A 24,709-nucleotide genomic window follows, 5' to 3' on the forward strand; every position below is an offset into this window, starting at 1 on the left:
CTTCACAGGAAGGGGCCTAAAAAACAAAATATGAATAAACACAATCTTCTTTTTATGCTATATGGATTCTATTTTAGATTGTCAGTTGAAAACCTTCTTTGATTCCTGCCACTAGAATATTGATATTGTGTCCGATTTTCACCTAAACTATTTTATCAGAGTCTTCTCATGAGTCAGTGTGGTGACCTTCCTTTCTGCCTGAAACACAGTTACAGCTCGGTGTATGAATACCGGTGCGTCTCTACTTTCCTGAAGACCATGAGCAAAGGTCTACCACATCGAGTTCCTCTCATTCTCTTACTTTTGTACCGGAGCATTTCTTAGAAGAAATGCATTGTCAACATTTCCAGGTGATTAGATAAGTATACATACTTCATCACTGACAGATTTGTGCTTACACAGTAAACACTTGCATTGGGTTCGTTTCTAATATTTGGTGATACACTACATGCTCAACAACTCACACAAATCTGACATTTCCAGGAAAATTATTTGTTTTATGACAATTAATCTTTATTCCACTTTAAACAATGATGGCATACTTTCTGGGTATATTGAGCTATATGAATCAAAATCTAAGCAAATATTTGAAAGATGTCACATTATTAAGTTACTGATAAACAGGAATCTGTGGAGGAAAAATTCCTGCTCTCTGTTACGCTGATCTTGTAAGTCAAGAAATTTCCATCTTTTAGATAAGATGATATTTTACTGTAAGTCTAAACATATAAAATGGAAAACACAAATCATGAATCACACTTGCATTGTCCAATAATATCATTATATTACATCTTAATCACTCATTCTTAGCCTCTTACTTAAAGTTTAGTTTGAGCTTTTGTAATTTAAAGAAGTCAAACCAAGAAGAAGTTAAATCCATGCAGTATGAAAAGCTGTCTTAACAGACACCTATTCACATTGACGATATTGCACCTGTACAGATTGGAGATAAGGATATTAACCTTACACCCTTCATAAATATTAGCATCCCTAACTGGTATAAAAAGTGCCTAATAGTTATTATAATCAGTGAGCCAAAGATTCATTTTGAAAGATATTTCTAGTTTTAAATGATTTTATTTTCCCTTGCTCATTTCATTTCTGTGTATCATCACTGTCTGGACATGGAAAACATTGGCATTTTTCTTTGATGTGATTGATATAAAGCAGTTATGTGGTTACACCTTGAAACACACAGAGAACACTATAAACCATTGAGTTGGGTGACACTGTTTGTCATTTTGTTTGAATTTGCTTCAGTGCATCAAGATGAAACAATGTTGCAATTTTCACCATTCATTAATGACTATGGTGTATCTAATTTTATACAATGTAGCAATGTTCACAATTCATTCATGACTATGGTGCATCTATTCTACTAGAATATAACAGTCACATTTAATTCTAGAACTAATACTACAACATTGTGCATTTCTTGCTGGTTTGTTAGATATTCAACACATATTGTGCACAGAAACATTATTGGCTGTATGTAAGCAGTAAAGGTTTTTCATTTACTTCTGACTCTATTATCTGTACACTATGGCATTTTTAATGGTAAATTTTGGCAGATACAGACTTCTTTCACATGTTCCACACTGCAGGGTGTATGTTCACTGCAGAGGGATAATGTTCAATGTAGGGTGTATGTTGCTAAATTGGACATTTTGGGTGTGTAGCACCACATGTCAATCATTTCAATCCACAAATTTGTCTGACTGATGTCTTGAACAGCCCTTGATCAATATTAAGGAGAAGGTTACCAATTAATAAGCAATATATAGTGTAAACTATTATCATTTGTTTAGATTTTCTATTTTTAAATTTGTCTGTTTTTCATGTATACATTTGAAAACTCATTATTTTCTTTGTCTGACAAGCGGCTGCAATTGGTAAGTAACTACACAATGCCAATAAATAAATAAATAAATAAATAAATAAATAAATAAATAAATAAAAATACATTGATAAATGACATATAAAACCCTCTGTCCTACAGTTTGAACATGAAAGGATTGTTGTTTTACAGGCCAAAACCAACAGTCACCTCTCTGTAAAATTTGTAACAATGTTGTACAAAAATTAAATCAAAATTGTGACCTTATTCAATTTTTTTCCAGGTCGGAAAGGACAAAGATTGTCCCATATGACTTAGGATGTGACTAAACATAGTGCAAAAATCAAAAGGTGACAACGTTTTTCGATGTTAGTTATTAGTCATGGGTTAGGGTTACCCACTGTGCCACTTGAATGACAAATTCAGACATCAAAGGTCACAGCTTGAAATAATATTTTCTTTGTAAAATGACTCGAAAAGGATCACAAGTATCAAAAAATAATATTTAGACATTGAATTGGGAATTCAATGATAAAATCAGTTTACAAACAAGTTTTCATGATTGCACAAAGATTTGACTTTTTAAATTAGAAATTCCAATTGTAAATATAAAGAGACTCAACTCATAACCATTTCAGCAAAAGACTTGAACACATGGTTTCAGAACTGTAGTACTGATTTGTAAAAATCAAGCCATTGATCATGTCTCATCAAGGTCTTCAAAGGATGTTGAGTACAGCGCTAGGTTAATGTAAGTGTTTTTCACATCCATCTATATGTGTGCAAATGATGAACCTTTGACTAACTGCACTATAGCTGCTTAAACATTAAACAAGTACATTTAATATCTGTATGATCTTATAAGATTTAATGCTAACTTTTCAAGGATAATAATAGCTGACGATATTTTTGATGATACAGTTAGCAACTACCTATCCAAGCTACAACATTTCCCTGAAAAACATCACCAATCTCACAGTGGAGTTTTTTCATGGAAGCATCAATAATAGACAGACTTGACTCAGCAGATAATAAGAGATACTGACCAAATTGGCCGCTAGAATGAAGGAAAGGTTGGTCATCATTCCATGATGGCTGGTCTGATGATGTGCTTTTACTCACATCAGTGATCATTTCAACTTTACCATCAAGTAAATCAATAAATAATATATCTTTGTTGTCATAGGAACTGGCGTATATGTCATAGCTGGGTCCATTTTCACTTGGATAGAATACAATGTCATGGACAAATACATTTGTTTGCACGTCAAATGTGGCTTGAATTTCCCCGGAGTGTGTTACAGTATGAACACCCAGGTTACTGGTGTTATTGTCAACACTGACAATATACTTTGTGTCCGGTGATACATACAGTTTGCCCTTAACAGCTTCTATCTCAGGCACCACTGTGTCTGTTAAGTAGTCCAAAATGAGTTGCTTGTCATCGCTATTGGCACCAGTACATTGTATCATGATATTGCCACCATTCGGTACAAAGGCAGCTGAAGTTGGATAGCAATTATACTCTGATAGATCTATGTCCTTAACTGTGTTCAGAGATTTCACATCAATTTTCATGAGAGACATTTCATCCTTACGTGTCTGATACACATATCTGAATTCATCTTGTAGTATCATGTTATCAGATGGAAGGAAAAGTGTTTGAAAGTGACCACCTTTCCTCTGTGTTTGAATTGTCATCAACTGATCAACTTCACTTGCTCCAGTTATCACTTCAATCAGTCTTGAATTGTTTCCTTGAAGTGAATCTATCAGTATCACCCACACTTCATCCAATGCTTTGATGTACTTGACATCAACTGGTGTACCACTCACCTCCACTACCTGAAATCACACAACATGATAAAATTAAATTTTTTACACTGTTGATAAGTACCTGTCTCAAAGCTGTCATTCCAGAAAGTCATTAGAATATGGGACAGAACACAAAGAATTGTGTATTCATGCAAAGATTGAATTATGAAATGTCAAGTCACTTCAAAGGAGACACAGTCATTTACAAGCCTTTGCCTCAAACAGACATCTTGACTGTATATACCTCTATTGCTCTCATAAACAACACACCGAGCTAGACAAAAGCAAGGAGCAAGTTCTGGATGGATACACAAAACATGACATGGCCATTTGGTAATATCGAAATAACAAAACACATCTGTATTAGAATAACTGCAATTACAACTAGTTGTTTTAAAGTGTTTTTTAAGGACATCACCATTACAAATTATCACCCTGTACTATGATGCATAAACTCAAATCTATGATGTTATCTGTACAGGATGGTAGACCCTGACATGTTGTATTGAAGCATCAGCCTTCAGTGCTTTGTCTTCTACCCACTACATCATTAAAATACAACTTTCATGCTACACTCTATAGTAGGAAATGAATTGTAAAACGACAAGGATAACTGAAAGTAAAATCTAAGTGTTATCAGTGAGCATGGCAGAATAACAAAAAAACCATTAAACCGACTCTTTATTTCTTTTCATATCAGCATTTGTGTTTTTTCAGCTGAATCAGACACTTAACTTTGTCTCATGTTTTATTGATAAAATTCATGATGATAAGAATTGCAGGACTTGAGGATATTTCATGCCCTGGGTACATCCCATGATGCATCATTCCGCCATCTGTTCAAATCTCTTAATTTTTTCCATTGTAATCAAGATGCTACACTGCAGAGATCAATAGTTTATCCTTACCTACAATTTTCATGGAACTATTTGGCTTTTTAATATGTGTGTATTTATGGATAACATTCATTGGGTAATTTTGATGTCTTTTCTTTCTTCAATATTATCAACTTTTTAAAAATAATTGTAGCAAAACAAACAATAAACATGAAATACATCGATGTGTACTTCATCAGTGCCTTAGGCTTTGCTCAAACGGGCACATGGCATTAACAGGAATCACTTTTCAGAAATTTATTGGTTAAAATTAAACAATACTGATTGGCTTATCTACTGATCAAACAGTTGAATTTGTTAGCCATGCACAGCTGTCTGGAAGAAACAGAGTGTTTGCTGTAGGTTATGCACTCAGAGAGTGTGATCTGCTTTGCTATAGGCTATACACCCACATCTGTTGAATAGCAAATATTGACTGAAAAACAGCTGTATACTTGAACAATCATATGCCATTTGCCAGACATTTGCAATTGGAGACGTTTTGGCAATTTATATATTGAATGTAATAAATTTATCTGAGAAAAGATGCTGTATAGGCAACGTTGTTATGATACTTACATGTACTGTCATTCTAATGGCATAGAAGAAAAAATTTAGAAAAAATATCGACAAAACAGTGATGTGTAGTTATCATACATGATAAGTACTTTTAACTGATTGTCACACATGTTTACACCATATTTTGGAACTATAAAATGAAGAACAAACTGACCTTGATGACTTGTTCAGTTATGACGCTAACAATTAGAACTCTTTTCTCCCTTGGTTGTGTTGCATAGATGAACTTGTTATCGATTTGCACAGCAGCACTCCAACTGCAGTTCTCCATTTTGCAAACTGTGTCATATTCTCCAGCAATGTAATCAGTTGGCAGAACACTTCGGCTTATTTGGCATGTCTTTGGATCATATACTTTGATACCATACTTGTGGAATACATAATACAGATCAAGAGGTCCATGATGTCCTTGGAGTGAAAATTAAGAAAACAGAACTGGATGACACAGGGGCTCTTATAACTGTGCATGTTAACAATAAAAATGATCCAATTTGCTGTCAGAACAGCATGAAGTATGTCTCCTGAGTGTGCTTGACAATTGTCATAAAGAACATCTGACACCATGATAATCATTAGACCTTGGACCAGAACATTGTTGATTTTCTAATTATTTGAGTATCTGAGTAAGATCATCACAGGAAAAATGTACCAGGCAAAACATACATGTTACCTACTGAGCAATTATGTATCAGAAGGGATAAAAATTTGACCAGAGACTCGTTGCTCTGATGTGAGGGCGCAACTCATTGATCTGGACTCATGTGTGTACACACATTTCCAAATACATGTAATCCTCCAAGGCTGAAACCTGATATTCTGTTCATGGTCATAGTCATCTATTGACCAAGTTCCACATCCTTAATTGAACTTGGTTCACATCATGAACTGTAAAATATCACGCAAGTTATATTTCTAAAGGTTTCAACATTTTTGAACAATATTAAACTTTTGGAGAAAATGACCTGTAGATGCTGCACATTAGTTACTTTCATAACCGTCCCTGGTTTTCCAAAGATGATCAAATGAAGGACTCACAAAAATCATATGATTGCTTATTTGAATTGTTGATATTACAATAGTATTAAGCACATATATGCATAGATCAAAAGACTATCATGTAGATTATCACACAATACCAATGGAATGTATTCAGAATGTCATAAAGTAGCATCTGAGATTCTTTAAGAAATTTTCTAAAAAACCTTCGAAGATGTTTCTTAAGCTTTTTCTGAATTTAAAGAGAATTTTGCCAGAACAATGTTACTTACGTGCTCTACGATGATCATCGACAAACACTGTTGCAATCCTCTCTTGGCTGCCTGCATTGTTGGATGCAACACATTCATAGGAACCTGTGTCGTCATACTGGATATTGCTGATATAAAGACCTGTATTATTTGCTGCAAGCCAAACAAACATTTGAGTATTATGGAAAGTGTCTCTCTATGAGTTACAACAGGAATTATTAGGAGAAATGTGAATGCATCAGTTAGCAATGGTTCGTATATAATTTATTGTCAGAAAATCTCAATTTAACGGATGACTCATTTAATTTCCCAAGTGAACCACTGCCATGTTATTTTATCAATGTACAGTATCTTTACAGTAATGTATCTTTGTGTTTAAGTCAAATGACTGTACATGGATTGACGTACTTCTATTCCTAATTTCCAAGTATTTTTTTGTCTATGTAATATAAACTGAATGAATCCATCTTCTTTCAAACTTGGTCAAGTTGTGTTTAAGTCAAATGACTGTACATGGATTGACGTACTTCTATTCCTAATTTCCAAGTATTTTTTTGTCTATGTAATATAAACTGAATGAATCCACCTTCTTTCAAACTTGGTCAAGTCACAGTCCCTCTATGGATAGAGGGACTGTGGTCAAGTACAACATTTTAAAATCTCAGCTACATCTAATTGACAAGCCTTTTACTGACATACACACAGTAAACTCTATTAATTGATATCATTAGCAATGACTTACCCTCACAAGTGATATGGCCAGAGTTCACAGGTTCAACATCAATGCCATTTTTCTTCCATGTGAGTTGAGGCGCCGGAATTCCAAATGCATGGCATTGAATTGATACTGATGAATAAGGAAGTGCAACCTGCCATAGAGGGCAGACTTCAACCTTGGGTGGCACTGCAAAATAAGTAATATCAGCCGTGAATTGTATTAACTTCATAATAACTAGTCTGAAATTATGATTTGAGGAAGTACTATTTGGCAGAAGAAATTAAATAATGTGAATTTTGTCATATTATTTTTTATAAGTACAAAACCCTGCCTATACAGTTGAAAATTACATACAATGACAAATTAGTGAGGAATGGCTTCATTTCACTGAAAAATGAGGAGCTTGAATCTGGATGTGTTTCCAAATTATCTTGATGGGACATATACCTAGGATATGACCATGAAAATGGTAATTTTATACATAATTTGCCTTGGGGACAGTTTTCTACACTCTTATTTTCTAATCTGCTCCTTCTGTGGATTCATTTTGAAGCCTGAGAAGCAAATGTGAAAATAAAAAAAAATTATTTTTGCTGATAGAGTGAACACAAAGTATAACAACAACCCTTTCCAGTTTTTTGATAATTTTTTGAAAATATCTCCACACTTTGTGCAGTGACCTCTGATTTTATCCTGAAAAAAGAGAAGTTCAAAGTAACCTTCAGAAAAGTTGAACAAAAAGTTGACAACAAGGTACATACTTTTCTACTTTTATGACACAGTACACTTCTTATAAACAGTGGTTGGAAATGTGGAAATCACATAGTCACAGTTTTAAATGGTGTTCAGAGACAAGATTGTAGTAATGCTATTTCTGCATGTTGAAAATACAAAGACCTTGTTAATCATCTAAGGAAAATTTCTTGAAAGAAGCAATTATTAAGACAGCTTTGGTTATGAGTGTGTGCATAAAATTGAACACAGCTAAGCCACGTACAATTTTAGTTTATTATTACCTTGAACTCTGAGGAGATGAGTTTGTGTAACAACTTGACTACGATCAGAACTACAGATGTACTTCCCTGTGTGAAGTGTTGACACTTTACTGAAAGTCAGCAAGGCACCATTAACCTTGAAAACATAAAGAGGATATTAAACATGAATGTTCTGCATCCTGACTCTTAGAAAATATCCTGTATGAAAGTCGAGGATTATAAACACCCCAGACACCGATTCAGAATTACCTTTCCAAATTGAATGTGAGGAAATTACAACGTATCTCTATTATACAAGTTTTTATCGGCATGAAGGCTGATGGCGAAACATAAACTGTTGATGGGTGTTTGGAAAATATTTACTTTCAACTGTTGGTTCACGTACAAGAAGTGTTTCTCATTGTGTCTAACACTTGTGTTGTTTTCACTCCAAGCCATCTAACAGACAAGAAGATTATTCATAAGATGCTGTACCCATCATCCCACATCAAGTGAACAATGAAGAGCAAAGTGTCTACATTGATCAAGGGCATAAGACCATGTTAGAGTCTAGAATTCACCATCTTATGACAATGAGTCTGCTATTCTGGCAACATCCAGATTTTGAACTCACCATCCTTTGATCATGAGTCTAGTACCCTACTAACTAGGCCATGGTTCTTCCTTCACAATATGCATGTCAGTAGGCAGAGGATCTAAGCTCCCTTACAGAAATAACATCCCTGCTTATGAACAGTTACTTTCTCATTTTTTGTTTTTTCTCTTCATGTTTGACATACATCAAACCCATTTATGTCAGTGTCACATACATCATCAATTTTGTTTTCTGAGGCTTTGAAATATTGTTAGGACCTTTTTAAATTTTACGCATCAGTCTGATACGCCTAAATATCAAACCAGCAACAAAGTTATGATCTTCACAAATCTTACACTCTAAAATATCAAAAGTACAGACCTTGCACATTTACATGAAATCTACATGTAAAAGAAAAAAAATGGTAGAAATCTAAATGTCACCTATAGCACAATCATTATTTGATAAACTCATCAGACCTATTCTTATGTATGGTTGTGAGGTATTGTGACATGAGTAATAGAAGACGTGCAGCTCAGCTTTTGTCGTTCCTTATTGGGAATTTCAAGAAACACACCAAAACTGGCAATATTCAGAGAACTCGGTTGATATCCTATCAAAAGTTTCATTCAAAAACAGATCATTAAATACTTTATAGTAATAGTGAACACTCTCTGTTAAAGGAAGTATTCCTTGTCCACAAAATTCTGAAAACCAAGTTGTATGACAAGATTGAGTCAATCTGTTGGGGAAATGCAACTGGTTAACTCAAATCAAATTATCACCAGGTCTGAATCTACCAAAATGTATGGCAAACTTAAAGGCACAGATGACGAACAGTGGGAAAGTGAAATCCAAGATGATTAAAGAACTAATAAAGATGCAAAAATTAAATTGAGAACATACAGAATATTTAAACAAAGTATCAAGCTTGAATATTGTTACTGTTATCAATAATATTGATCTCTGAGACTGTCTTGTCAAATTTAGATTAAGTAATCATGTATTAAAAATCGAAACAGGATGCCACAATAAAACACCTGTCCATGAAAGAGTCTGTGAACTCTGTGATAGCAAATTTGTAGAAGATGAGGAACATTTCATCATTTCTTGCAAATTTCACACCAGCCAAAGAAATCTCTTGTTTGCTTCAGCTGAAAAATATAACACCACATTTTATGATATGCCTAACAAATTTGAATTCATTCACTGAAAAATACTAGGATATCAATTCCCCTAGCACAGTACATATCTACGTGTATAAAATTGAGAATAGAACGCCCATCAGAAATGTAATCATTATTTGTTTTTCTCGCTATCTTGATGAGATTGATCATTCTATTGGGTTTTTGGCATGAATTTATTTATTTTTCTTATTATTACTCTGAAACACTGTTTTGGTTTCTTTTGAATAACTTCCTCATTTGTTTTTGTAACGCTTTTCTTCCCGGCGGAGGCTTATTTGTGTGTTCAATAAAGATTGACATATCGATGTGTCTGTAAAGTCTGGACAAGCACATCAAAAACACAACAACTCATTTTGAGTCGGTTAATATATTTTTGACAAACAAAGCTGACCCAACGGGAATTGATCTTATATATATCAAATGTCAAATATTACCAACTCAGTGTTGTTGTATGGTAGATCATCACTTCAAATTCTAAAATCTAGAACATGTTGTTTGAAATAAGGTACCCCACGAATGGATATTAAACATGTCTATTTTGCAGGATATATTGAAGGCCAAGATTTCATGACTGAAATCCTTATACAAAAAACCCACAGCACATTGTAAGATATAAAGAAATACTCTGTGAGAATTTCATCTACGGTATTTGCAGCTTTAAGCCATACAGAGAATCAGCTAAAAATCCCTCAGTGTACCATGGCTTTAAAAATCCAGATTTTAGAATCAGAAAAGGCTACCATGTGTATTTCCTGAAGATAATGAAATAGAAGCGTCCCAAGTCACGTGAAATTAAGCTGAGAGCCATTATGGCTCTGTGAAGCCATGAATCCCTAAAGGCATTGTACTGAGGAGGCAGTGACACGGATATGATTTGACAGTCACCAGGTCACATGGAAGTTTGCTTGATTGAATTGTGTGACCTGAATGATTTATTTTGCCATGAATTGCTCAACCTAGATATTCTTTGTGTTTTCATACTTTATTGTTATAAATTCAGTTCTGAACCATGTAACTACCACAGCCTATTTTGTAAAAATTTGTTAAATATGCATAATCTTGGTAACCTTAAATTAACTGTGATACTGATCTTATTTTCCTAACACTATGATAGTTTCAATGATTTTCATCCATCTTGTATCAGTAACTATAAACATAAAGTTGTGAATTCATCGATTATGCAGTTAACGGCTACATGCAAAGACCACACAGAACTAAATCATTTCGTGAACACAACAGGCAACATATAAATTTGAAATTTTGCATCAAATTTTTTGTGCTATTATCAGAACAACAATCATTTAAGTGACCTTATTCTAACACAAACACCAGACAGAGCTATGTACTCAGAACAACCAGCTTTCCACCCTGGTCTTTTTATATATTGTACAGCATTGCTTGGAAATGACAAAGCTAGTACATGTACTCTGAGTAATATTAAAACATTGTCATTTACTACATTATATCTCACTTTATACATGTTTACTTGAATGATTATATAAAGTTGTTGATGTGACAACCAATATTAATTACTGTGTTTCATCTTTCAGTTGAAGATACGCATATTAACAGATAATATGAAACGTTTCTTTTTTTACACATGTAACCTTTTACAGACACTGCCAGTAAATCAAAGCTTCATCTTGAACCCATAATACATGTAGCTCATCTGTTGAGTTTACAAAAGATACACAAAACTGAATTTCATTTTTACTTGAACCAGAAAGTTAAATCCCAAAATGAATGAGAGAAATACCTGTAGATATGTATGATAAATTATAAGTATAAAAATATATTATTCCGATTTCCCTGTTTTAATAAGTATTGCATTTTCAGAGGAGAGAGCATTTTGTGCAGATAAAGAGTGTTTGACCATTCCAGGATGATATAATATCAGTCTTGTCACTTTCTCTGATCTCTGATGTTGTATCACGGAAGTGCAAGAGCTTTCTGCTGTCAGATCAAATTAGTGCAACCAGTAGCTTGGATATAACCCTTTTGGCACAGTGCCTAACGGTTACTTTTAGCTGACAAGCAATTACATTCTCTAAGCCCTGCAGAAATGCATCCATGAAAAGGCAGAGACCAGCCACATGACATGTAATAGATATAAACCCTCCAAGCATGGCTTAACTTGATATGACAGCCAGTCTGATCTACTTACTGTCATGCCATTAATGGGAATTTCAGCCAAGTCCACACCATTGCGTTTCCATGTAATGACAACATCTGAATCACTAGAGATGTCACATTTCAAAGACACTTGATCTCCGTTGACAACATCCATAGTTTTGTATACAGACTGTTCAGCAAGGGTTACAACTGATACATCTATTGAAAAATTACAAAATACAATGTGATGTCAGAAAGTGTCAATATCACAATGGGGGAAATTGGTTTTTCTCATTTATACTAAATAATAATACCTCCTATTGCAATAGGGTTATCATCATAAAAAGTAAGTTGACAAAGAATTGTGTTGATCTCTACTTTTCTTATTGAAACTTCCATGTATGCATGTTGCTTGGCATTCTAGAAATATCACCTTACAAGCAGTCCATTACATTGGAGGTTATGAGCTTTTCATCTGAACCTGTCACTGGTATGACAGCTTGCCATTCATTTGACATAACAAATGGACTTATTCATTGCCAGACTTTGTCCAGCAAGCTAACAGCTGTAACAATATCTACTTGAATATGCACATCTCATTAAATTAGATTTAATTTTCTACACATTAACTAAATATGCAACTATTCATTACATTAATTAACTACAAATACAAATTTGTTTTATTTATATGTTGTCATTCCAGACATGATTAACTACTGTGTGCGAATCATTTTGAAATTTCCAAGTTTGAAATATTTCTCAAAGATTGCTGGCACTTTGGTATCATATTGTCAATCTGTACATATCTAATTATTTTTACATTTTATAAAACTAAAAAAGTGTGACATTGCTGTCTCATTGTAATCACTATGAATTGATATCAATGTGATTTATACCTATGGCGAGCAAATTCAGTCTCATACTGGTCAGTATTTTTAACAGAACCTGGACTTCACAAGGAAGAAAGCTTTAAATAAACTTTGGAGGGCAAAGTCAACTCTGTCAAACTACATGAATCAGTTTTGTCAAATATGTAAATATCCTAAAGCAAATTTGAATGCCTTAAGTTGATGATTTCTGAAAATAAAAATTCCCATATCAAATGATAAAAATATTCTCATGAATATAATATCGCTTATATATCTAATAAAAATTGACACAAATATTTAGATTACAATGTGGAAATTTTATTAAATAAACATAAACTGAAAGCCTAGTCTATATTTTGCTCTATAAATAATGGAACTTGAAATTGAACAGTACATATAATCAATAATATCAATTTGAAAAATTTTTAAAACGGTAATTATTAGTACTTGAGTTCTATACATGAAGAGTTTGTATTCAATAGATGTGTATAAAAACACCTGAAAGAACCTGCAAATCAAATTTCAAAAACATCAGGAGACTTCTGAGAAGGAAAGTGTTGACCTGTAGGAACCTGTAATTCAACTTGAAACACAATGAGGTGACTAGTTTTCTGACAAAGAACTTATCATCTGTAAGAACATTTGAATCATATTTCAAAGCAGTATATATTGCGTACAGTATATATTGAAATTTAATATTTAATATTTGAGTCATTTTTATTAGATAGAATTGATATTATATTCATGAGAATATTTTTATCATTTGATATGGAAAAATTTGTATTTTACTATTCAATTTGTATACTGCACACATACATACATACACACACATACATACATACATACATACATACATACATACATACATACATACATACATACATACATACATACATACATACATACATACAGACAGACAGACAGACAGACAGACAGACAGACAGACAGACAGATAACCAATATTGGATTTTCACCTATTAGTGAGCTCCCATTATCATAGGCAATGAAAAACTGGGAGCTCAAAAAATAATTGCATATTAATATAATCAAAGAAAACTGACAAACAATAGTGGCTGAGAATGTTATACTCTGCCAAAATGGCCGTTGATTCACGTACAGAAATCATACCATCAAGCATCACATGGCTTTCATCATCAGGAATGTCGAGAAAATAGCTGGCAGCCGGGAAAAACAACCGGCAGTTAGTTAAAATTTGCCAGCTGTGAAAATTTGGCTTCAGTAAAAAATCAAGACATTATGCACAAACTTTGTGCTCTCACACACCACTTGTAACCGCCTACACTTTTATTTTTGCCACATGTAACCAAAATTTTCTACATCCCTGATCATTACTTGTTACATAATTGCATTTGAATCAATAAGCAGTATTCACATTATTGATGAAACAGAAAAACATGACCATTATTGTTACTGCAAATTATATCTGAAGGTAAGTTACATGTATGGCTCACAATATCATTGATATTATCACGTGTAAAATGTACTAAAACTCAGCTGATGTATGCTACTCACCAAAAGCCGTGTAGAATTCCTCAATGCCAATCTTTTTATCAGAATCATTGTCATCATAACGTAACAAGTCAAGCACTGTACATACTCCAGAGATTTCCTTCAATCTTGCTTTGTTTGCAACCATGTCAAGTTCATCACTGTCCAAGTATTGGTCATTGTCAGTGTCATAGTAACCAAACATCATACTGACTGCAAACTTCTTATCAACTGAAAATTACAAAATTATTTTAAAATTTAAATTTGCATGTGAAGACATTTATGTCAGGACATTCTAGTGTTTCACATTGCCTGTAAAAGCTGACTACATTCAAAGATCACTTTTTTGTTGGGCTACAGGTGTCATGAACTAAGAAGAAACCTAAGATTTTGAAAAATTTCCAGGAAATTACATATATTAAATTACAGATATTAAAGAAATCACTTGAAACAAAATCAAAGTTTGATGTTTGTGAAACGTAACACGGCCTCATTTTTGCATTGTTTTAAAATAACAGTGTGAAAAACATGAAATTCAGTAGAAAGATGTCAATAGTTGTTTATCCATATAAAGCTCTGTCACAAGGAAATCAGCTGCATTTCCTGACTGGTAATGGAGGGACTGTGGTTTATATTTGCTCAAAAAAATTTGCTGTCCTCAAACCAGAAAAAATATTAATTTTGAAGAAACACATTGAAAATGACTTTGCTACCATGTTGGCAAATTGCCTCTGGATGTAATTCCTCAGACTATTACCCTCCACCTCCCTAATATCAAAAGGTTCACCCTTTTGTCTCTTTGTGGATGATGACACTGTAGCAGTGGGTGTATAGTACAACTTTAACCCTTTGAGTGCTGTAATTGTTCCTACCAAAATTTTAGTGCAACATTTTACCAATTTTTATGAATTTTTCAGTAATTTTTTGATAATTTTGGACCAAATGGACATGACATTTCATTGGCTAAAGTTTGATATCAAAATTTTGACACAAATCTGAAAAACATTGATGGGAGTATATTTTCTAAAGGTGACAAAAATTTGACTTTGGCACTCAAACGGTTAAGCCTAAGTATTACTGCACACTACACTGTCATATGTAGTGAGCAGGTCAAGTCCAAATATGTTATGTTACACGACTTTGAACTGTGGAGTCAGATTGATAGACAAAAGTATAAGCTAAAAAGTGGTTTGAGGTATAGCGGGCGTATTATCAATTCTGCTGTAGAATTTAAAAATCCATTGCAAAAAATAACTGCATTATTTGTATCATTGGATCAGTCAAACTGACAAACGCCAGGCACTCTCACAGTATTATTCAGTACAGGTTTCATTGTGTCAATTTTTATAAATGAGGAGAACATCAACAAAAGCATTCATACATTGAATTATGTTTTTTGCAAATGTTGATTTAGTGTCACAGGGTGTTAATCACTAGTAGCCTAGGGAGTCAGGGGATAGAGAGTACATATTTCATTAGCCAGAGGCCCTCAAAGGTTGTAGACACTTGATATCTTCACACACACACACACATGAAGTGGTTGATTTGAATGTAGAATACATACTTTGAGGCAAAGCATTGTCTTCAGTATCTCCATGATGTTCACTAAACTCTTCCATATGATGTTCCAATACCTGTACCTTCATCACGGCATAGTTTTCTTTATCACACATGTCATCTGTATAAAAAATCAATTATGTATTGCATGATGGTCATGTCATCAACATATCACTCCCAAATGAATCCATGCAAATTAATTTATTTGGCACTAATTTACATTAAATAACTGATTCTTTCCAATCAAAATCTAACTCTGTAGATTTAATGTGTCAATTTTTTAATTTTTATTTCTAGCCAAGTATTTTAAGAATATATGGTATAATATCCTGATTGCAAAATTAAGAAAGATGCTTATAATTACCAATTGCAAGTAATATTTGCACGCTGTCAAAGATTACACTACATGTATCACATGTAGCCCTGATAGACATACCTGCATAAAAGCAATCTTTGGTGTGTGATATTGTTATATGTTTCCTTTCAATGCAAGATGCTCGATGTAGTTCACAGTGATTTTCATAACGTCGTCCATCAGAACCACAAACTGGTTTATGATGTTGTTTACAAAAGGACATACAAACACATTCAGGCTGACCCTTGGCACTCAGCTGGCATTCCAAACCATTGCCACAGTAAACACCACGACATTGGTCTGTCAGGAAACAAAGCAAAATGAAAATATATCAATAACAAAAACTTTTCATACTCCAATTAGAACCTTTGATGAAGAAATAATAAAAATACTGAATTAGTGAAATGGAATGTACGGTAGTACACTTGAAAGACTCCAAAATTTTTATGAAATAATTATACACCTCTGTAGAGGATTGTATGGCCTCTGTCTTATTTCTGAACTTCTTTGCCTTGGTAACTACCATTTAATTATCAAACTTTTACAAGAATTTTATTGATTAGAAAGCATTTTTGTTTGTCATTCATCTAAATTTACATTTGGTTTGATAATGTTAATGTTTTACTGGAGTGCAAGTAAAAAGTTGTGAGGTTAAACCAGCATCTGATGAAAAAGAAATAGCACAGACATGTATTCAGCTAATAGACTCTGACTGAGAACTGATATGACACCGGTTTAGTGTTCATACTTATTGATGTTTCCACAATCTCTTGATAAACACTTTAATTATCTTGAAGTTGGAAATGCAGAAAATCTTTAACGGCTCAATTTACAAAGAAAATCTAGACAAAGTCCTCAATGATTGAAACAACTTCATAATTTGCTATTGGAATACAACATTTCTGCAACTGTGACCCATCCATTCAATGCACTTACACTATACCAAGCATTTTCAATGTTTATAGCTGTTGCTAATTGACCATACCGGTAGATCTATCCGGCAGTATTTTCCTGCAGATTATTTGTAAGGCTTGTCACCCACTTACAAATTAAAAGATGTCAACATGTGATACATTTTGGAATATTCAACCATTATTTCAGCTGCATGCTACAGTACCATAAAACTTACCTAGGCCATCAGACTCTGGCAACTGAATATTGTGTTTCTATGGAGGAAAGTCCAAAGAAAATTACATAGATTATTGCAACAACATAGATTGTATACAAATGTTTTGTCAAAAAAAAAATTGAAGGCATAGGATCAACGCACAATACAGCACAGTAAATTAAATCAATCTCCTCTTATTCAATAAAAGCTCTACAGCCCATACATTACCTTACATTTATCATGTTTTCCTTTTGTTTTTTTCTCCTTTTCTAATAATTTATTGCAATCCTTTAATCAAGGAATACATTTCATGCAATTAGGTCACATAAGAAAAGTGACCTATTTGCATGAAATATCTAGTCTAGTCAGTCCAATTCATGTTTCATCACATCATGCATCTGCATGGTAAATATCAAAAGTAATGGCTGCTTCTTCAATGTTGTTTTCAAATTCTTAATGAAGAAAGACGAAGTTAAATACATTTAAATAAATGCTACTATTTTACTTGGATATGTACTTCTGAGCCTATTTATTTAGCCAATAAGTTGATAAATGCTAAAATCAAGCTCTTTCAATTTCTATCAAATATTTTTGGATATACATGAATAAAGGATTTGCCAAGTAACATTAAATATGATATATTATGGTGTATGCTGACTTAAAATATGACTTTGTATTTATCTATATGCAAGTCACCATCAATAAATGAATAAATTACGTCCAAATTAAATTAAATTAAATTAAATACGTCAAAATTTGCAACAAATTCACCAAAATGAATTCGGCTGAGAAGTTGATGGCATAGCCAGGCTTTCTTAGGATGACATGACTATATCATATAAGTTCTACAGGTTTCTGAAGAATGTACAATTGATGACCCAGTCACATTTATACTTCTTTAGAAACTGATGTGAAATTCAACTTGAAGAAGTTTGCCTTTGATGTTACTAAAATTCTAATTTATTGCTTTTCAAGTTCCACATACTCTAAGGACACACATTCAAGGTAAAATTTTAGTTTTGAAACACATACATCACCCCTGACAAAACAAACAGACAACTGGGGCTGACACCACCATAACAAAACAGACAGACAACTGGGGCTGACACCACCCATAACAAAACAGACAGACAACTGGGGCTGACATCACCCCTGACAAAACAAACAGACAACTGGGGCTGACACCACCAAAGGGATACAGAAATGTTAGCCGGCAGCTGGCAAAAAAACCAGCTGTTCGCTAATTTTGCTGGCTATGACAATTTAGTTACAGTAAAAATCAAGACATTTTGCACAAACTTTGTGCGCTCACACGCCACTTTTTAACCACCTATACTTTTATTTTTGCCACGTGTAACCAAAATTTTGTACATCCCTGCACCCATAACGAAACAGCTAGACAACTGGGGCTGACACCACCTGTAACAAAACAGCCAGACAACTGGACCTGACACCATCCGTAACAAAACAGACAGACAACTGGGGCTGATCAAGCTGAATGCACAGTTTGAAGTTTTCATGGCATCATCATTGAGACAATACACTGAAATTATCCTCATACTTTGATCTAAAGTTATTCATTTCTCTGATATTTTCTCAGCCTGTACATAATATCAATGTATTGAAGCGTTGGACAAAAGTAGACAGACTTACTGCCAGACCTGAAGGCATATTGTGAAAAAATTGTTATAGCCTTAATCAGAGTTTTGAAAATAAAGAGTATATTCTCCTATAAACACTTGATCGAATGCAATTTCATGAAATTTGGAACTAAATACAATGTACTACTGTAACAGTAGTTACATCATGGTTTTAAAGACTTGCCTTTTTTTTAAATTATCAAAAATATTTGATTATCGTAAACTAGAAAGGGCAGTTGCACTTGTATAACACTATACTTACCTAGAGTTGGTCAAAGACAAATTTCAGTTTTAATGCAAATGTAGTTATCTGCCAAGTCTAGTCACAGCATTAATTCTCACATTCAACATAGATTTAATGAGTAGCAAAGACCTGTGTTTGCTTTACCTTAAAATGAAGTTTTGTCTTGGCTTGAACGACGACAAGATGTAGGATGAATAATGAGAGAAGAGCCATAATTGGCCAAATTGTGTACCTCAGCAACATGACTGCAAAATAATAAGTAATACGGTTACAATGGCTTTACTGCATCCTTGAAGTATGGTACATATATTCTATGTATAGCAATAGATGTAATGATAACAACCAGATGATTGTCATGTGGAGAGTGCTATCAATCCTTCAGGTCAGATATGTCATCAGTTGATTATTTACACTTGATAGTCTAATTATCCATGGAGTTAATAATACGCTATATGTCAATAGGCTGTTTGTCAGTTACATGACCTCCAAGGCCAAAGGTCATATTCACCTTTATCATTTGGGAATGCTTGAGGTTGACCTACTAGATTCATTTGATTTTCCACTACTTGTGAACAAAGTCTGTGACAATGATCAGACCAATGATCTACAATTAAATTGAAAATTTTAGATTTATCACACTTTATGATAAGTATATGAACCTTTCCTTGCCAATAACTTCATTATTATTATTGCATGTTTTACAATTAATTCTTTGCCTTTTTCAACATTGACAACAACAGTTACTGTTAAGTTTCACCTAGGTACCATCTCAATTAGCTCTGTGTGGCAGGGATGTGTGTTATTGGCGTAATATGGCCTCCCACCACCCACGGACCGTGCACCACCATATAACGCCGGTAACACACAGCCCTGCCACACAGAGCTACATCTCTGCTGCTGAGCTGTAAATGCTAACATGACCTACAATAAAGACTGATATGACCCTATTGCCCTCCTACTAAGCTAAGTATTACATATCATCAGAAGTCATTTCTTTCAGTCTGATGATTAAATGCTCAAAATAAGCTCACCTGGAAATATTTCAAAATTTAGAATTCTAAGACAGAATGATTTCAACGTTGCACACTGATCAGTATTGTGATTAAACATTATTTTGTGAAGTTTGGTGAAAATAAAATGATTCAGAGAGCTGTGACTCAAGCTGTAATCATTTGAATCAATGAATATTGTACTTACTATTCTACACCAGTGTCAAAGATGTGCTGCAAATTTCAAGATGACTTTTTTATCCAATGTCTTGGTATTTTGTTGTACTAATATTACTTGGAGTATATGATTCATCTTTCAATTTATAGCATATTATGTTTTTTTTACATCCTTTTCAATTAAAAACTGCTTTTCATGGCCTACATCTGTTTCCACAGAAACAAGCACAGTGCAAACATTTTCATTTTTTGAAATTATAAAATATATGTCTCAGTTTCATGAAACTGATAAGGACTTTTAATTTCAACAAAATTTAGTTATTTTATGGTTTATTTCATCTTCACTTTCTATTATCTCATTTTTCATTATTTAATCATGTAACATTTCTTTATATTACATTTTTGCCTGTATTATGATCCTGTCATTGATAGTTATATTTCATAATTTGATAAATCTTTGAGTCAATATTTGAAATTTTGAAATATGATACTACCACTGACTACCAGATGATTTCATTATTCAAGCATTTCATTAGTAACTCAATCCATTCCTTGATTCCTCTGGTTCTGTATTTATTCACCAATTGGCTACTTCATTCCTTCTTCATTTAAAATAAGATTAATTTTGGCATAGAAATGATAGATAGCTTCAATTATGATAACGAGGCACTGAGTTCATGGGTATTTTATGGGGAAATTGACAAAATTTAAGACTAAGCCATGACTAATGCTACAGCTGCACTTGATAGTATCACATTATTGTCTTACAGTAAATCAACAAGCAGACAGACTGATGGAGGTGTCACAACAACATTGCTGTATAAAGGTACAACTACAAGTCATAACTTAGTCATCAGCCTAGAGTGATGCTATGAATACAGAATTCTATGTTAAATACAGCATAGATTAGGTCAGTCTGGACAAAGAGTGCCAACACATACAGTTATAACAAGGCTCTTTTGTGAATAGGACAATGGTTTCAACAGACTAGATATAATTTTAATAGTTGCATATAATTAATCTAATATCCTATCATACAACAATACTGAATAACAGCATTATAACAATTAATATTATACCAGATCATTGACCAGAATATATCTGAGTAAATAATACAACAAAAATGACAATAAAATGACCATTTATTCAACATTGCAAGATTATATTATGATTAAATAAAGATTATACTACAACTGTGCAATTGATAATAAACACTGATACAGGAAAATGAAAAGTGGCATTGTTAAATTGACTGCACTTCTCTATGAAATAACAGAAAATATAAAAAAAATTGATGGTAAAGTAATGCAATATTAATGCTAAAATGAACACTTCCTGATCATATGCCTGACCTACTACATCTGAAATATTCTTGGAATAGATTAATGCATTAAGTGTAAAAAGAATAGCATTATTCTGACATTGATCTCATTCCATATTTAAATGGCAGGGAAATCAACAAGAAAAAAAAAGATCATCATAAAATATAAAAATTTAGTCAAGCAAATATTAGAAAAGTAATATTGGTTCATCAAATTACAATTATTATGATAAACAAAATATGCCCATTTCAAAGGAAAAATTTCAACATTCTGTCAATGACACTTGGCTCACATTTGGTTCGATGTGGCAGGCCAGAGTGAGTATACTTAAACTAAGTTTACTCCTGGGAACATGCATACCAAGCTTCAAAGCAATCAGACAAGCAATATCAGAGAAAATGAGTTTTTGACCAAAACGGGGAAAAACTACCCCAAAAATACAAATATGAAAATGTCACTACAATTTGAAAACACTTAAGTAAGGTACATGTTTACCAAGTTTCAAAGCAATCAGAATAGTTAATTCAGAGAAAATGATTTTTTGACCAAAAATGACAAAAAATTGCTCTAAAAATACAAATATGAAAATTTTTCCACAATTTTCACAAATGCGACAGAAGTCAACCCTAAGATCAAGAATATGAAGTTTTGAAGCAATCCAATGAGAACTTTGGGAGGAAATTAATTTGCAAAAATGCAAAAAAAATTGCCCCAAAAATACAAATATGAAAATTTCACCACAATCAAACAAATCCTTCAGAAGTCAACCCTAGGATTAATAGTATCAAGTTTCAAAGTAATTTCATGAGAACTTTGGGAAATAATGATTTTTTGACCAAAAATGGGAGAAATTGCCCCAATAATACAAATATGAAAATTTCACCACAATCCGAGGATCATGCATACCAAGTTTCAATGCAATGGGACAAGCAGTTTCAGACTAGAAGATTTTTTTAACCAAAAATTGGAAAAATTGCCCAAAAAATACAACTACAAAAATTTCACCACCATTTGAACAAATCTAATTAAAGTCACCATACAGAACTTGCATACCATGTTTCAACCAAATCTTGCCAGTGGTTACAGAGTTTTAGCAGTTTGCTGGATTTTCCCTTTTCTTACCTCATTTGCATATTTTTGACACTGATATGTTCATTTGAAGAAATTCACATCTCCACCCCTGGATGCACCTGTACACCATTTACTAAGATGTTAGGAGCTGTGATTTTGGAGTTTTTGGTGTGGAAAGACATACATCCATACATACATACATCTGCACATACATACATACGTACATATATACACATGTACAGATGCCACTGACTTACCATATAAGCTCTCTTTGATATATCTACATATACCAATTGTGAGCTAAAAATTAATGATTTTTATGAAGAAAAACTTAAGTTTTTGAGTGCTGTTATTTTTCCAATCAAAATTTGAGAGAAACTCTGTAATTTTTTGGCAATTTTTTGTCCAAATTACTCTTCATTGACCATAGTTTTTGAACAAACTTTAAAAAAAATTTGTCTGGGTCTAACAAAACATTGTCTTGATCATATTTTATATTGACTTTGGCACTCAAAAGGTTAATCGATTCATTTAGAGGAGTAAGAGAAGCAACAAGCTTACACAAAGTTATACTGTTTCAATACGGTCTTGAACAAAATTATTAAAAGTAATAACAAATGCAGCGAAAACTTGGGAATAATTATTTTATGATGAAATACTGCTAAATCAATTAGAAATGATAACAGGAAACTAACTCAATATTTGACCCTGAAAATTATTGTTTGAGTTATGGAATAGTCGGTTTACTGTAATTCGCACAAGGGACCGTCAACTTTGAAGGTCCTGCTGAGTTGCACAAAGCCTTAGGATACTCCCTTGTGTTGCACCTGGGACTAGAAAGAAGTTTGAGGGCATTGCGTGGGTTATAGGTATGGCTAAACTTGCAGTTAGAGATACGTTGGTGTCTTAAAAATCAGCTGGAAACACGTAGGTGGGTTGAACGCGCACGGTGCAGTGTAATTAATATGAACAGGAAGATTGAGGCACCGGATTTTAGCAAATGATCGCAGCATTTTTACGCTGTGTGGCGGTACATGGTGTTTATATTTTGAAAAATTCGTTTTGTTGGGAATTCGTTCTGTTCCATTGCATTGGGACGTTGTGTTAGAGATCAAGGAGGAATCAATGAATGGATCGTCTAAACACAGTTCAACACTTCTAACTTGCTAATGAATTGTAGTACAGGATTATGAATACTAAGCCTGAATGATTGATAACCGTTGGATACGGATACTGGGTTCACCTTCGCATCATCAGCTGATTACCTTTTAGTCTTTCACCAGAATATCATAGCCCATTCATCCATAACATTCATAATCTCGAGAGACAGGATTTGAGGAAAGTAAATAATCAGAATGGGGTTTCCTACAAACGCCGCTAAAGGACATGCTCCCATCATGAGGTATGGAGCGCCACTAAAGTGAACTGAGATGCAGGCAGGCCTTCATAGGGAAACAGTTTAATTGAATACATGAATGAAAGGCGACCAATCGTCCTTTGAAATATATTCTCATATTAAACTGCAGCATTGACCTAGCCGGACACGAATGACAAAAAATGGCCGCTTGTTAATATTCTAGCTCGGCTTTTATCATCTATGTGGCAGCTTACCTGTGAAAATGTTCAGGCCTGCTGAACTTGATTAATAGAACGGTTCCGTTTCGGATGGAGCTCAGTTTGAAGATGCCTGGTTTGAATGAATCTTTCGGGCGGTCGGTCACCTATTTGTTCAGATCCCCATTTGACGTCAAATCGTACTCTGTGAACTATAAGGAATACAGACGGAAGCGTAGATAGCTTGTGTAGGGTATGTTCTCCTACAGGCGCTAGGCAAGCCCGAGTTGGCAGGAGCCTCACGGTGTATTATAATATCGTAATCGACAGAGGGCAAACTGTGTATTAATACAGTCGAGTCTGTATCCTCAACGC

General features: G+C 33.7%; 1 protein-coding gene across 1 annotated transcript; it reads right to left on the reverse strand.

The window, feature by feature from the left end:
* Positions 1 to 488: 488 nt before the first annotated feature.
* Positions 489 to 24,709, reverse strand: LOC139122475 (follistatin-related protein 5-like). Its single transcript, XM_070687871.1, has 12 exons — positions 24,392 to 24,709; positions 19,366 to 19,466; positions 17,359 to 17,395; positions 16,311 to 16,529; positions 15,882 to 15,995; positions 14,342 to 14,548; positions 11,992 to 12,158; positions 8,088 to 8,202; positions 7,096 to 7,257; positions 6,375 to 6,506; positions 5,261 to 5,514; positions 489 to 3,682 (listed from the first exon to the last, which is right to left on the reverse strand). The coding sequence occupies exons 2-12, from the start codon at positions 19,462 to 19,464 to the stop codon at positions 2,759 to 2,761; spliced, it is 2,430 nt and encodes an 809-aa protein (XP_070543972.1). The 5' UTR covers positions 19,465 to 19,466; positions 24,392 to 24,709; the 3' UTR covers positions 489 to 2,758.

The sequence above is a fragment of the Ptychodera flava genome, chromosome 22 (genome assembly GCF_041260155.1).
Source record: "Ptychodera flava strain L36383 chromosome 22, AS_Pfla_20210202, whole genome shotgun sequence".
NCBI classification, from domain to species: Eukaryota; Metazoa; Hemichordata; class Enteropneusta; family Ptychoderidae; genus Ptychodera; species Ptychodera flava.